Raw genomic sequence first — 16,084 nt, 5'->3', positions numbered from 1 at the left:
AAAAAAAAAAATTTTTTTTTTAAATTAAAAAAAAAAAAAAAAAAAACTTCTAAACACTTTTGATTCTGTTACTTACCTCATGCGGACCAGAAACAAATAGTTTTGTGGATTGGCACCAGTCTCGGACCATCCTTTGAGTAGCAACAATTTAAGGATTTTAATAAATGCAGGTTACTTTTCAAGGCTGTTACAAGACAATCGTTTGTACTTTTCACTTGGCTACTTCTGGATGGTGGGATTCCAGAAATTTTAAAAAACCTGAGTAGAAGTCATTCCTTCTGTTTGCACCCCACTCTCTCTGCAAACCTAAAACTGGGGTCTTTTGTTTTGATTAAAGTCAAGAGTGTGCGGGACTGGTCCTGAGTCTCCTGTTTAAGATTTTACTGCAAGGTCCTTTATAGGCCCTCCTCGTCACCAATCTGTGAGCTCGAATTAAGGCACTTTGGAATGAAGCAGTCTGACAAATAATATGATTATCCACGTGCTTATTTATTTATTCTTTCTTTATATTTAAAGATTTTTTTTTATTAAATAATCTCTACACCCAACGTGGGCCTCAAACTCACAACCCCAAGATCAAGAGTCACACACTCCACCGACTGAGCCAGCCAGGTGCCCCTCCATGCACATTTTTGAAGATGAGGGACCAACCCCTTTCCCAACTAATGTGAGGAAGTTTGAGGGCCCTTCCTGATGCTAGTCTGTTACTCAGATCCCTGAAAACGCTTCTCAAGTGTAAATTCCTCAATTCAACTGGAAACAATCTTTCTGGAGCACCAACTCTGTGCAAAGTTCTGGAAGATAAGACCTTGAAGAGAGCCCCATCCCTGTTCTCACCTGGTTTACAGCACTTCCTGAATGGTCACGTACATCTCAATATTTTCCCACGTGAGTACATCCTTTCTCTTGTTTCTAAGTGTGTCACATATCTATATCTAATCTCCCTAATGAAATCATAAACTCACCAAGCAAAAGTACCCATTTCATGTCCTTCAGTCTTCGGCAACAGCATCAGGCAATTTAGTAGGTCCTTGTAAAAACGAGAATTCGGCGGACATTCACTGAGCCCAGAGCCTGATCCCCAGCCCAGGCACTAAGTGCTGTGAACAAGGCCTCTGTCCCAAACCTCACTAGGCTGGCGATCATCCCTCTTCTTACCTCTTTGTCACCCCTTAACCCATCCTTCAAGGCTTAAAGCAGAAGCAACTTTAAGAAGTCTGCTTCTGCCCTCCTGGTTCTCAGTGGGGAAAATGAAATCTAGTGTGAACTTTTCACACCGGGCCCAGAAGAGAGAACTATGTTGAGAAAGGGGCTTTTTTTTTTTTTTTCAACGTTTATTTATTTTTGGGACAGAGAGAGACAGAGCATGAACGGGGGAGGGGCAGAGAGAGAGGGAGACACAGAATCGGAAGCAGGCTCCAGGCTCTGAGCCATCAGCCCAGAGCCCGACGCGGGGCTCGAAGTCGGACGCTTAACCGACTGCGCCACCCAGGCGCCCCGAGAAAGGGGCTTTTAAAAACAAGTCTTTCTTGCTCAGCTCCTCACACAATTGCCAAACCTCAGTTGGTCATCCCCTTCTATTCTCTCCCTGCTCCAAGGAAGGGAGTGAGGGTTAGTAAAAGCTACTTTTGCAAGGCCCCGTACTGAGTACCATGTGGGCACAGAAGTGAGCCAAACAGGTTTTTGTTTTTGTTTTTGTTTTTTTGTTTTTTTTCTATTCTCAATAATTTACAATGGGCAAATGAGACGTATCCTCCACTATAATACAAAGTGGAACGGGCCAAGTGTTGCACTGTGGGAGAATATGGGGGAGGGGGGGGAGAGATTAATTCCAAATGGTGAAAATTCAGAGGATGTATTTTTGGGGTAAGCCTCGGAGGACGGGTGACATAAATAATGAGTAACACAGAACACTTTCTATGCCAAGTGCTGTGGTTAGTGGTCTGCATGCATCTCATTTAGGGTTCACAACTCTCCTGGGGAAGTGCTATTATTAAAACCACTTTACAGGGAGGAAACTGAGCCACAGAGGGAGAAATTTGTCCAAGCCAGGCTAGTAAGCGGTGGAGGGGAGGATTTGAACTCATACAGGGTAATTCTAGGGCTGGTGCTCTTAACCCTCACTTAAGGAACAAAGGGGACCACGTGGCAAGGTCTAGCAGTGTGCAGGGCTTGCTCAGGAAACAGTGAGGAGTTGTGAGGCTGGAGCACAGGGCCTGGAGGGGTGAGGTGGGGGGTGGGGAAGAACAAGGGTTTGGATGGGGTGCTGCTTGATCTCAATGGCAGCTGTGGAATCTATATGTCAAACTCCGGGCTTTACAAAGAGTATTTCTTAAATTTTTTTTTTCAACATTTTTTATTTATTTTTGGGACAGAGAGAGACAGAGCATGAATGGGGGAGGGGCAGAGAGAGAGGGAGACACAGAATCAGAAACAGGCTCCAGGCTCTGAGCCATCAGCCATCAGCCCAGAGCCTGACGCGGGGCTCGAACTCAGGGACTGCGAGATCGTGACCTGGCTGAAGTCGGACGCTTAACCGACTGCGCCACCCAGGCGCCCCTACAAAGAGTATTTCATCTAACTTCACCACATCCCTATTGGACAGGTACTATTATCCCCATTTTACAGGTAAGAGAACTGAAGTACAGACAAGTTAAGCAACTTAGTCAAGGTCACACGACTGGCTGATGGTGGGGCCAGGATACGAAGTCAAAGGTCATACTCCCAAACCCACTGCGCCAGCCCAGTGTTCTCATGTGGGCGGAAGCCCTTTGCCTGCTGCCCAGGGTGTCTGCTTTCCCCTAGTTTACATATCCTGTCCCTTCGCACCCACCTCTACCCCTGACCCCCACCCCCACCCCGCGCCTTCAGCTACAGCAGCCAGGCCCCCGGGCATTGGGCTGGGGCCACCTGGTGCCCAGAACAACCTCTGCTCCCAGAAAGCTTTGCGTTCCCCCTGAATAAAGAACCTTTGAGCTGGGGAGCCCCGCCCCATGCGGGCCACTCCCACGGGCGCGAGCCTGGGGGCGGTTGTGGGCGTGTCCCCGGCGGCAGCGCCCGCGGCCCGGGGCGGAGCCTAGCTGGAGGGGCGGGGCCTGCTCTCAGCGCAGGGCTGCGGGGAAGGCGGGCGGGTTGGGTCTCCGGGCAGGTGGCTCCTCTTCCGCCTCTCCAGAGCCCCTGGCACAGCGCCGGCTGCCGAGGAAGCGTCTTTGTGCCCGGTCCCGGAGCCCGCGACGGCCCCTGCGCGCCCGGGTCCATTGTTTCGCTTCTCGGTCTCTTCCGGGCAGGTGCCCGCAGAGCGCCGGGCCCGCACGTGCCAAAGCGGCGGCCGCAGCAGCGCAGGGACCCGCGGGCGCCAGGAGGGGCGTCCCGGGGCGCGCAGCGGGAGATGAAGTACCTGAAGCCGTGGTGGTCGGACGGCGGCGGCCTCCTGCACCTCACCATCCTGCTGAGCTTGGCGGAGCTCCACCTGGACCTTGACCTGGACCTCTACCTGCTGCTCCCGCCGCCCACCCGGCTCTGGGATGAGCTGCTGCTAGCCAGCGGCCCGACGAGCTCCGCCTATGCACTCAGCCCCTTCCCGGCCTCGGGAGTGTGGGGGCGCGCGGACCAGTTGCACCCCAAAGGCCGCGAGCCGGACCCCGCGGCGGAGTCCGCAGGCCGACTGCTCCGGGAGGTGCGCGCGCTGGGGGTCCCCTTCATCCCCCGCACCCGAGTGGATGCGTGGCTGGTGCACAGCGTGGCGGCCGGGGACGCCGACGGAGCCCACGGACTGCTCGGCGCCGCCGCCGCCGCCGCCGCCTCCGCCGGGGGAGTCGGCGCCAGCGTGGACGACAGTAGCCAAGCTGCGCCGGGGGATGGCGGGGACCCCCGAGCGGCTGCGAGTAGCCCCTTGGACGCTGGGGAAGAGGAGAAGGCACCCGCAGAACCGACGGCTCAAGTGCTGGACGCCGCAGCGAGCCAGGTAACCGGAGAGCTGGGACTCGAGCACGGTGCTGGGGGAGCTGGCCAGGAGCCCCGGAGTGTTGTGACGGACCCGGGAGGGAGCACACCCGCTCTTCTTCCACCCTCAGTCCCTGGGTGGTTGCAGTTTCGGGATCACTCTCGCCTCCCTTTTTTGTGAATCCAAACAAAAGCTGTTAGTGCTGTCGCTGTGGCTTTTGGGTGTTTGAGAAAGAAGTGGGTGAAATCATCCGTTTGTCCGTAGGGGATACCTTTTTCCTGTGTTTGATGGCTGTCAAGGCTAGTTCGGGGCAGTGGAGGGGAGAAGGGTAACTGGTGATTTTCTCGCCTACGGTTTTCGTTCAGTACGTCGTGTACACTGAGATGTGTTTTTCCGGAACCTGTGTCCGAACCGGGGAATCCAAAAGTGGCCTTGGCCACCAGGAGGACATGTTTCTCTTTAAGAACTCATTCTCCCGCCTAACGTGATGGCCCCTTCCCGGATTTTAACCCAGTTGCAGTTCGTTTTGCTGCTTGCCTGGATTAAAGAGCCGTGGTCAGTGTTCAGTCTGAGGCCAGTTGGTGGACGGTCCCGCTGACCTAACCATCCCCAGCTCCTAAAAACCCTCCTCCCTCCTGGAACCTGTGTAACTTCTAATTAGCATAAAGAAAGCATGTGCCCTGATGGTCACCTAGTGACTTAAGTGCCCTTTGGTTTATGGGTTCAAATCCCTTGGGTTAACTTCCTTTTGAAACAGAGCTCGCTGAGATGGACTGATGGAAGTATCTATGTGGTGCTCCCACTAGCTGCTGGAGTCTAAGGACACTTAATTCCAATTTTCACAAAACCATCTTGCCCAAAGTTCCTTCATAGTGACCTTTTTAATTGTCTCTTGGCCCAAATCTGAGTGTTAACGTTTGGTATCGATCAACAGGTGTTCCTTGGACGTTGTTTTTGTGGAGCGCAATCTCATGCACAATGGGAGCTGGGGTAGACAGGTTTGTTTGCTGCTCTTCAGAATTGCCCCGTTTGTGTAGGCAGTTGCCAGACGAGCTTCTCCACCCTCTCCTGGAGGGGTCATTGTGCCGAAGTGCTTGTGATTCACTGTTATGCAGATCCGATCCCTTCCTCTTCCTGAGGCCGGAACTAATGGGATGGGGGTTAGTGCGAGTCTGGGTGGGCTCCTGTCGAAAACAAAAAGTGGAAGGCTCTTCCCACTCACTCATCCAGTCTCGGCCTTCACCTGAATCCTCTGCCTCCTAAGGGGTGGTGCCTGGGGCACTGCAACCTTTCCCCATTCTGCAGCAGGGGAGTGGGGGTGGGGAGAGAAACCCAATGCTCCATGCTGTAGCAGATGGCACCCCCCCCCCCCCCCGCTTCATGTCACCCGCCTTGCAAAGCAAACCCGGACCTGGGGAGAGGTGAAGCTCTTCCCTCCCCTTCCCAGCATTATCTTATTTAGTCTCTGCAAACCCGCATTCGGGGAAGCTCTGGGGGCCAAGGCTTGGCCGCACCTCCATGGAGGCCTTGAGCCCAGCTTTCCTAGCGGGGAGAATGAAGTTCCTACGGGGCCGTTCTCCTGGTGTTGCCTTCCTCAGCTAGCAGGTGTGGACCTGCTGGACCACAGCAGCTGTTGGGGTGCCCCGGTGATATGCATCCTGGTGATGATCAGGTGCTGAACACCCTACATTTTCACAGCCAATTCACCTGGATTCGCAAAAACAAAGAAAACATAAGGAAGTTTGGTTGTAAGTTTGTGTGTGTTTGGCAATACCTTTTTTTTTTTTTAAAGCAACCTTGTGAGGTAGGCAGACCGGGCATCCTTCCAAACAATTTGTACTAAAAGAAAATAGAGGACCAGTGATGTTAGGGGACTTGGGTAAAGCCACGCAGTTAATTGGTGCCAGAGGTGCAACTAGAACCTGAGCTTTCGGATCCTAGGCTAACGCTTTATTTTTTTTAAACACTTTTTTTTTTTTTAACGTTTATTTATTTTGGGGACAGAGAGAGACAGAGCTTGAACGGGGGAGGGTCAGAGAGAGAGGGAGACACAGAATCTGAAACAGGCTCCGGGCTCTGAGCTGTCAGCACAGAGCCCGATGCGGGGCTCGAACTCATGGACCGCAATTTCATGACCTCAGCAGAAGTCAGACGCTTAACCGACTGAGCCACCCAGGCACCCCCCAGGCTAGCACTTTAATTAAGCACTTGTGTCTGTACCCAGGTTCTCTGAACCAGCCTGCAGCTGGGATGGGGGTGATGCCTCCCACTCCTGACCTTAGCACCACCACTCTCCAGTGCTGGATTGACTTTTTTTTTTTTTTTCCAATGTTTATTTATTTATTTTGAGAGAGAGCGCAAGCCCGGGAGGGCAGAAAGAGAGAGGGAGAGCGAGAATCCCAAGCAGGCTCCTCACTGTCCGCGCAGAGCCCAGTGCAGGGCTCCATCCCATGCACCTCGAGATCGTGACCTGAACTGCAATCAAGAGTCCATGCTTAACCAGCTGAGCCCCCCGGGCAGCCCGGGGTTGGCTTTTAAAAGCAGATTGTACCATCCATAATACTGAGGTTACAATTTGAAACCATGACTCTGCGGAAAATGGGCTGGGGAAACTGCGCGGGTTTTTGCAATCCGCAAACCTGGGTTTAGGGATATCACTTACTAATGTGCCCTCGTACAGGTTCCTTTAATCATTCCAAGCCTCAGTGTTTCACCTCTCAAGTGGGAGAGTAACACTGACTTAAAGGTTTGTGCGAATTAAATGGGAACAGCATGTGTGAAGTGCCAGCCCCGTGCTTGGAATATAATTGCTGTTCTCTTCTTTCTGCCTCGGTTCTCAACCCACGCTACTTAACCAGTCCCCACTCACTTTGTTTCCTTTTGTCCTGTTTATAAGTCTGAGCTGGTTGTTTGCTTGTTAGGGGGTTGGGTGTGGTGTGTTGCAGCCAGACTGCCTCGTTTTGAATCCCAGCCCTCTACCACTTACAGCTCTGTGACCTTGGGCCAGTTTCCTTGCCTGTCTGTGCTTCATTTTCCTCACCTGCGTGATGGGAATAATAAAGGTGCCCACCACACAGGACTGTGAGAATCAGTTCATTCCGTGTAGTTGGCTTAGAAGTGTGGGGGTGCCTGGTTGGCTCAGTTGGTTGAGCGTCCAACTTTGGCTCGGGTCATGATTTCTGGTCCATGAGGTCGAGCCCCACATTGGGCTCACTGCTGTGAGCGTGGAACCCGCTTTAGATCCTCTGTCCTTTCTCTGCCCCTTCCCTGCTCTTGCAAGGTGGCTACTGTTAACTTCGACAAGAGAGAGTGTTTTGTCCTACAGGAACAGCATAGGTTTGTTTGTTTTTATTATTTTTTAAAGTTTATTTATTTTATTATCTCTTTTTACGTTTGTTTATTTTTGAGACAGAGAGAGACAGAGCATGAACGGGGGAGGGGCAGAGAGAGAGACAGAATTGGAAGCAGGCTCCAGGCTCCGAGCCATCAGCCCAGAGCCCGACGCGGGGCTCAAACTCACGGACCACGAGATCGTGACCTGAGCTGAAGTCGGACGCTCAACCGACTGAGCCACCCAGGCGCCCCTAAAGTTTATTTATTTTTGAGAGAGACAGGGAAAAAGAGAGAATACCAAGCAGGCTTCCCTCGGTCAGTGCATAGAGCCCGATGTGGGACTTGAACTCACGAACCGTTAGATCGTGACTTGAGCCAAAATCAAGAGTTGGATGCTTAACCAACTGAGCTACCCAGGTGCCCAGTTTCGTTTGTCTTTAAATAGATAATTTCAGTGGCTTATTTGAGCTGTAGGAGATTCTGGTCTTACCGGTATAATTTTCCATAATTTTTGTACATATGCAAAACTGTTTCGGAGTAGGGGATTTTCCAAGTATCAGAAGAAATACTGCTTTGGTTTCACTTCTTAGCGGGGCCAATCATCATCTGAAAACAGAACCCGGAATTCCCCAGGGTAGACCTGCTTCCCTTCATAACCACAGCCATTCACTCATGACCAATGATGCACGTGTTTTCAAAGTAACGCACAGGTTAAACAAAGAACTGAACAGTTTTTGCAGAATTGAATGTGTGAGCATATGTTGGCCTATAGCCAGCCGTCAGCGTTTCAGAGAGCTGTCTCCCCTTTGAAGCTGAGAGGTTTGTGGTCATCTCAATAATGGTTTCAAGCCCCCAGGAGAGGGACCCTGTGCTGGGTGAGGGGTCCAGCAGGACCTCGTGGGTTAGACTGGGTTTCTTTGGGTCACAGGAAGAATCTAAGCGTAAAGGAAGAGAAAGAAGCTCCTTAATTGTTAAAGTAAAATTGGTTTTTCATTTCAAAAGCAAAGTTAATCAGTCACTGGTGCCTGGGCAGTTGGAGATAGATGAAATCTCAAACACTTGCTTGTTTTTAACTCACGCCTATGATACAAAAGTAGTCTTATACCTTCATATATCGCAGTGTAACCAAGTTTCAGAGGAGGCTCTTTGCTTAAGGACGCAGTGAACATTCACCTATGGCCTTACACAGGAGAAGATGGCATAGGGTCACTGTATCAGTGTCCCAGGGCGGCTCTAACAAAGTGCCACCAACTGGGTGGCCTACACAGCGGAAATTTGTCTCCCAGTTCTGGAGGTGAAAAGTCGGAGGTCAAGGCCTGGTTCATTATGAAGCTGAGAGGGAGAGTCTGTTCCAGGCCTCTCTGCTAACTTCTGTTGGTTTGCTGACCATCTTTGGTGACTCTTGGTTTCTACGGTGTCGCCCCCATCTCTGCCTTCATCTTCACGAGACACTCTCCCTGTGTGCACACCTGTAGCCAAACTTCCCCTTTTGTAAGGACACTGGTCGTACAGGATCGGGGCCCACTCGACTCAACTGATTGCATCTGCATTGACCCCATTTCCAAACAAAGGCACGCTCTTAGATACTGAGGGTTATGACTTCAACATGGGAATTTTGAGGGACACGATTCAATCCATTACGCAGTCACCATCTCCCTTTTCCTGGCAACTCTTGGGGCGTTCAGCTTGTTGAGCAAGTAGGCCGCAGCAGTTTCCGGAAGCAGCTGGTCTATGTGTACGATCATTTGCTGCAGGACTTGGTGTAAGCCCATGAGCAAACCTGGGGTGTTTTTTGCTGGCTTCATGTACAACCAACCCCAAGGAACCTTACTTCAGACTTCTTCCAGTCAGTTTTTCACCTCAGTATGCGGTTTATAGAAATATCACCCTCTGCAGTGTCCCTTGTATCGTTTCCCTGCTGCTCAGCTCAGAAATCAGAGCGCAGGGCCCGGGCTGGGACTCCCGAGGCAGGCTGGGCCAGTGGTCAAGTTTGCTTGACGCTGGAGTCAAACCCGAGGCAGGGGTAGCTGTAGATCTCGGCTCACTGCTGACAGGTTGTGTGATCTGGGGCACACTTTTTAACCTCTCTGTGCCTTGGTTCCCTTATCCGTAAAGTGGGATGGTGAGAGTACTTTAGGGAGTTGTGAGGGTTAAATGAGATCATACAAATTAGGGTTGGTACACAGTAAGCCCTCAGTCATGTCTGCTACTGCTGTTAATTCAGCTGGGGCTGTGACGCCCCTGCCCCGATTTATTCCTATTCCTTCTCTTGCCCGGCACAGGTTTCCAAAGCTCACGGTCATCTCTTCACTTTCATCTGGGGAGCGTCCACCAGCTCATTACCTACCTACCAATTCAATCTTTTGTCATTTGAGGCGCCCCATTAGGCTAGTGTGACCCATCTCCCCAGCTGCCCAAGCTGAGCTCATCTCCCACTTAGGTTCTACCTGTGGCCTACTTTCCACCTAAAACTTTCTCCCTTCCTTTTCCCCAGACCGCCCCGTGCTCTCCTGCACCTCACTCTGTCACCTTGGCCCAGAATGTGTCCTTTCATCCCTTCCAAGTCTTTTACTGCTACATTCTCAGACTTCTCTCAACTATCATCACCTCTGCGATAAGCTTTTCCTGTTCTTTCCTTTGAGCCCGGCTGCACTGTGTAATGTTTCATAGGTGGGCCTTGGCATCCTCTCCTTGGGACCGCAGTGTCTTGAGCTTGGAAACTGAGTCTTCACTTGAACCTGCAAGTAGCACCAAGGCCAGGGTCAAGGGCAGAGGCCGGTGCAGCCCACCTCTGCTGAGCACTCCTCGCCCATCCGTCACGTTGCCTTGCCAGAACTTCCAGAATGCCATGAGCTTGAACGGGTCTTGGGTCATTCAAGGCTAGATAGCGCCCCAACTGGAAAGTAGGTCAGATCTGAAACCCTGATAGGCCATCTGACCATTTAATGCCAGTTTGAGTGGATGGGGGCCATGGAAAGCCGACTTTCAGGTTGGCATGATCATTAATCAGGTGGTGAAATTTAGGATTGCCTGAAGTGATATAGCAAGTTAGTGACCTTGCCCGGAATAGAACAAATCACCACTGTTAAGCACCAAGTAAACCATACCTCCCACACACTACAAAACTTCAAACTTGGGGGAAACACGCTTCCCCCATCTATGGCAGTTTTTTGATATGAGTAGCTTATTCTCAAAATCTAGTTGTTAAGGATCTGTGTTAATATTCCAGTACACCTCTGGGCAGCAGAAGCTGGCTGAGGCTCAGACACACACCTGGGTTGGTTTGGGTTGAGTTGCAGATAGTGGTTGGCAGAGTATGGACAGTGACGTAGAGGCAAGGCATGGCCTTTTGAGGTTGGATAGAACTGGCTTCCCATTGACATCAGGGTTCTTCGGAGAACAGAGCCAGTATGATAAATATATGTGTATGCATGTGTATACATCTAGTTTATTTATTTATTTTTTTATGTTCATTGATTTATTTTGAAGAGGGGAGGGGCAGAGAGAAAGAGAGAATCCCAAGCAGGCTCCACACTCTCAGCACAGAGCCCCATGCGGGACTCGAGCCCATGAGCTGTGAGATCACGACTTGAGCTGAAATCAAGAGTCAGACGCTTAACCGACTGAGCTGCCCAGGTGCCCCTATATATCTGTTTTAGAGATTTGTTTCAATTGGCTGATGCAGTTGTGGAGGCTGGCAAGTCCCAACTCTGGGGTAGCTGGACACTCGGGGCAGGCACTGATGCTGCAGGCTTGAGGCAGAATGTCTTCTGCCTCAGTGAAACCTCAGTTTTGCTCTTAAGATCCTTCAGCTGGTTGGATGAGTCTCACTCCGATTAGCAAGGTAATCTTTTACTTAAAGTCACTTGGTTGACCGTAGCTGTAACCACAAGTACAAAATATCCTGACAGCACCACCTCGGTTAGTGTATAATTGCATAACTGAGTACAAGAGCATAGCCACTTTGACACCTGAAACTAACCATCACACCATCCCAGCTCTGGCTCTTCCTGGGCAACCTCTGTGAGCCTTAGTTCCCAGATTGTAGAAGGGGAATATTAACGTCTTTTGGGGAGAGTTCTTATGAGGGTTAAAGAACACTGTATGTTAAAAGGCTAGTATAGTTCCTGGTGTGCTAATAGATGTCTAACAGATGATTTGCTCTTATCGCCCCTGAGCTGGGGGTCCGATCTCCAGGAAACCCCTGTCCTCTGGAGGAAAGCATCAGACTGCTAGGACATGCTGGGACCTGCTTTGCTGGAAGTGGCTGAATGGATTGGGGTTGTGCCATGCTGAGAAGATCAGACTGAGAGAGGAACATGATGGGCAACTCAGATATTTGAAGAGCTGTTAATGTAAGGGAGGCCTGGAAATTGTGGAGGAGCCAGACCCTGAACGTGAAGGCTCATCCAAAGGAAGAACTTTTGAGCGTGTCTCGGTGGCTCAGTTGGTTAAGCGTCTGACTCTTGGTTTCGGCTCAGGTCAGGATCTCATGGTTCGTGAGATCAAGCCCTGCACTGGGCTCTGTGCTGACGGCGTGAAGCCTGCTTGGGATTCTCTCTCCCCTTTTCTCTCTGCCCCTCACTTGCTCTCTCTCTCTCTCTCTCAAAAATAAATATATAAACATTTTAAAATAAATAAATAAATAAAGGAATAACTTTTGTTTGTTTTCAGGTAGGCTCCACGCTCCATGTGAGGCTTGGACTCACAACCCTGAGATTAAGAGTCACATTCTCTACCAACTAAGCCAACCCGGCACACTTTTCTTAGCCTTTCTTTATTTTTAAATTTTTTTTATTTTTTTTAACGTTTATTTATTTTTGAGACAGGGAGAGACAGTATGAACAGGGGAGGGTCAGAGAGAGAGGGAGACACAGAATCTGAAACAGGCTTCAGGCTCTGAGCTGTCAGCACAGAGCCTAACACGGGGCTCGAACTCACAGACCACAAGATCATGACCTGAGCCGAAGTCGGCCGCTTAACCAACTGAGCCACCCAGGCTCCCCTCTTAGCCTTTCTTTAGAGTGGAGTTTCTCCCAGGGTCATCCAGTGACTGCGTCATTTACTAAGTTGCTTGTTAAAATGTAGATTTGGGGGCCCACCCCTGATGGGCCGAATTAGAGCTTCTCAAGTGGGGCCTGGGAATCTCCAGTTTATGGGACCTCCCAATGATTCTTAGGTTTCTTTCCCATGGCCTCCCAATATCCCCCCTCCGCCCCCCCCCCCCCCAATGGAAGACGTGCCTGGTGTTTTAAAGCTGAAGCCAGATCTCTCTAGTTCCTTGCTGGAGGGTGGGGGACTAGCTTGGCAAAAAACTAATAATGAATGCAGAACTACAGTTGACCCTTGAGCAATCGGGTTCAGGTTTCTGATGCCACACACAGGCAAAATGCCATTTGTAACTTATGACTCCCCCCAAACTGAACTGCTGATGGGCTACTGATAACATGAAGAGTTGATGACATATTCTGTAAGTTATGTGCATGACATTCTGTATTCTTACAGTAAAGGAAGCTAGAGCAAAATGTTAAGAAAATCATGGGGAAGAGAAAAAAAAACTACGGTACAATCCTGTTAAAAACTCCACATATCCGTGGACGTGAGCAGTTGAAGCCTGTGTTGTTCAAGGGTCAAATATAGCTCACGCATGAATGCACTTGAAAGCTCGTGCTTAAGTTCTAAAGCAGGCAAAGCCAAGGTAGAAATACCAGAACAGGAGAGAACTTTCTGGGCAGGTGAAAACGTTCTGTGTTGCAGTTAAGATGGGAGTTAAGTGGGTGCCTCCATTTATCGAAATTGTACAGCTAAGGTTTATGCATTCCTGCCTATGTAAATCCTACCTAAATACCGTGCTAGAATAGTTTTGCATGGAGGGATGGAGATACTGATGATAGAAGAATGACAGAGTGCTGATAGTGGCTGAAATGGATGAAGGGTACATTACTATGTTCTGTTTTCTGCTTATTTTATGTGTTTGAAATTTTCAGTAGTAAAGAAATACAAACACATTATGCATTTTGAGGCCCACTTGGCCTGTCTTGCCTGCGGGGGTAATCATTTATTTATTCATTAAAGAAATGAATTGTAAATGAATTTTTTTTCTAATGTTTATTTATTGAGGGGGGGTGGGGGAGAGCAGAGGGAGAGAGAGAGAGAGAGAGAAAGAAAGAATCCCAAGCAGGCTCCGCTCTGCCAGCACAGAGCCCGATGTGGGGCTCAAACCCACAAACCACGTGAGATCATGACCTGAGCCAAAATCAGGAGTCAGACGCTCAGCCGACTGAGTACCCAGGCGCCTCTAAATGAATTCCTACTGCCTACCTCACCACTCCCCCCAGCCCCTCAGCCTGCACAGAGGGGCTGCTTGTATGGGAAACAGCTCCTTTTAAAACCAGAGCCTGAAAAAAAATAAAATAAAAATAAAATCAGAGCCTGTGCGCTGGAGCTCATAACCTATGTCATAGGTGTGGAGGCTCCTATTTAGAAACACTGTTATTTTTACACCTGACTTCTAGTGGGCAGTCCCATCAAATAACTTCGTTTCAGCCTTGGGAGCATTCCTGCCAGTTGCTTAGCTGCCTCCCTGCCATGTCCAGGGGCTTCAGAAATGAGTTTAGCTTCTATCTCGTGTTATTATGGGAAAATTTCAAGCATATATTACACGTGGAGAGAATGGCTACCAGGGCCCAGGGTAATGGGACTTCCTGTCTCTGTTATCTGGCTTTAACAGTTACAGTTCATGGGGTCTTGTTTTGTCTATTACAGCCCCCACCCTACCCCCAGACTTCATTTCTTGTGATTCCCCCGGCCAGTTCCCTGCAGAGACTTCTCAAGAGAAGAGAAACAGCCCATCTTTGTTCCTGTCTGACTCTTCCCACTACCTTCGCTGACTCAGAAAACCTTCTGTAAATATTTCCGCATATATCCCTAAAATATAAGGACCCTTCTAAACATCACCGGCGCATCACCATTAGCACACCTAAAAAAAATCAACTGTAATTCTTCAATAATCACCAAATTTCCAGTCGGTATTCAGGCTCCCCCAAACGTCTCACGAGTAGTTTTTCCACAGTTGGTTTGTTGGACTCACGATCCAGACGAGATCCAGACCTCCCACACCTCGCATTGTAGCCAGCCGGCCGTGTTTTGCACGGGAAGGTGACAGACAGACGGAACGTCGCTTCCTGGTCTGGAGTCAGCCCTCCCCACGGCTGCTGCTGGCATCTGCGTGGCGCGGAGCGAAGCAAGTGGACGCCAGCGTGGGCAGTGGTGTTGCGGTCGGGGCTCTGGCAGGAAGCACAGTCTACCCTAGGTGGTTCAGAGGAAGGGACTTGATGAATGATTTCTTATGGGAACAGATGGGGATGTTAGAGGACCCAGAGACTTCCAAAGGGGAAGGGTGGAAAGTTTCCGAAGCTGAATGAGGAGGGGGCCGTCATCGACGATCAAAGCGGAGAAGTGCTCTGGCCTTTCCTTTGTTCGCTGTCCAGACTTCCTGCTTCTGCCGTCCCACTGTTGAACCCAGCTGGAAGCCAGCCTGCCCAGAGTTAGCAGGGGACAGCTTCTGTGGGCACACACAGATCTGGAGGGACAAACAAGAACTAGTGCAGGGGCTAAGATCCGGCCATGAAGGACAAATGCCTGCAGCCAAATCCTGGTTCTGTCACTTAAAAGCTGTGTGACTTCAGGCAAGTTGCTTAACCTCTCTGGGCCTCAGCTTCCTCCTCTGTAACAGGAGATCACAAGAGTACCTACCTCTGAGCAACTTAAATGAGATCACGTATGTGGTGCCTGGCCCACAGCGAGTGCTCAATAAATGTGAACTATAATTATTATAAACTGCTATTAAAAACCACCCAGGCCAAATAGAACACAGCCTCTCTTTATCTGGCTCCTCGTTTCTCTCTAGACCTGATGACTCCAGCTTGCCTCCAGCATAGAGACAGTCCTCAGAATTCTTTGGCCTTCACCCCTCTCCCTCTGATGTCATCCTTCTCGTAGGCAGCACACTGTTCTTTGTCTTTGAAGGTCCATCCAGCCCTAAAGGTCAAAGCAAGGTCTCAGTCGTTCCTCCCCCAGAAGCATAAATGAAAGGCCCAGCTAAGCCAGCTGGGACTGTTCACAAAGACTTTTTTCAGGGTCAAGCTCTGCATCACAGTATTGAGGTCCCAATACATTATAATAAGTACAGGCTTGGAAATCATGGTGCCAGTTATCAGGAACTTCAGGGATTTAGCAAGAAGAGAAAAGCCCAGCTTTGCTCCTCTCTTCCCCTTTCCAATACCTCCACTGGCTCAGAAAATTTGCAAGACTCTGCACCTCAACATTGTTGGCGGGGGCGGGGTGGCGCGTCTGTGTTGCTCAGTCGGTTAGGCGTCCGACTTTGGCCATGGTCATGATCTCGCAGTTAGTGGGTTTGAGCCCCACGTCCGGCTCTGTGCAGACAGCTCAGAGCCTGGAGCCTGCTTTAGATTCTGTGTCTCCCTCTCTCTCTGCCCCTCCCCCGTTCGCACACAGTGTCTCTCTCTCTCTCTCTCTCTCTCTCTCTCTCTCTCAAAAATAAACATTAAAAAAAAAAAGAAACATTGGTGGCACAGGTGAATTACAGCTGGAGGACAGGTGTTGTAAGTTTACAGCCCATCAGGAAAGAAAAGATCCAAAGAATTATAATTTTTAGATAGAATAGGATAGATAGAATAAGATAAGTGTCAGAAAGCCCAGAAGCCATGGCGTTTTAGAGACAGAAAGACTTGAGTTTTAGCTTAGGGGCCCAAAGTCATAAGGTTGTGGATCCATGGGGAGGAAGAG

The 16,084-nt window shown here is 50.0% G+C and overlaps 1 protein-coding gene across 2 annotated transcripts in view; it reads left to right on the top strand.

Moving 5' to 3' along the window:
* The first annotated feature begins 3,107 nt into the window (after nucleotides 1-3,107).
* Nucleotides 3,108-16,084, top strand: part of NFE2L3 (NFE2 like bZIP transcription factor 3) — a 30,145-nt gene continuing 17,168 nt past the window's right edge. For both annotated transcript variants that reach the window (XM_040472403.1, XM_040472402.1), the window contains exon 1: nucleotides 3,108-3,964. In XM_040472403.1, the coding sequence (XP_040328337.1) occupies nucleotides 3,389-3,964 (576 nt within the window). In that variant the 5' untranslated portion in view covers nucleotides 3,108-3,388. The remainder of the gene's footprint in view (nucleotides 3,965-16,084) is intronic.

This window comes from Herpailurus yagouaroundi, unplaced genomic scaffold (genome assembly GCF_014898765.1).
Source record: "Herpailurus yagouaroundi ecotype Mexico unplaced genomic scaffold, PumYag 100, whole genome shotgun sequence".
Classification (NCBI taxonomy): domain Eukaryota; kingdom Metazoa; phylum Chordata; class Mammalia; order Carnivora; family Felidae; genus Herpailurus; species Herpailurus yagouaroundi.
This window is presented reverse-complemented; position numbering and strand designations above follow the sequence as displayed.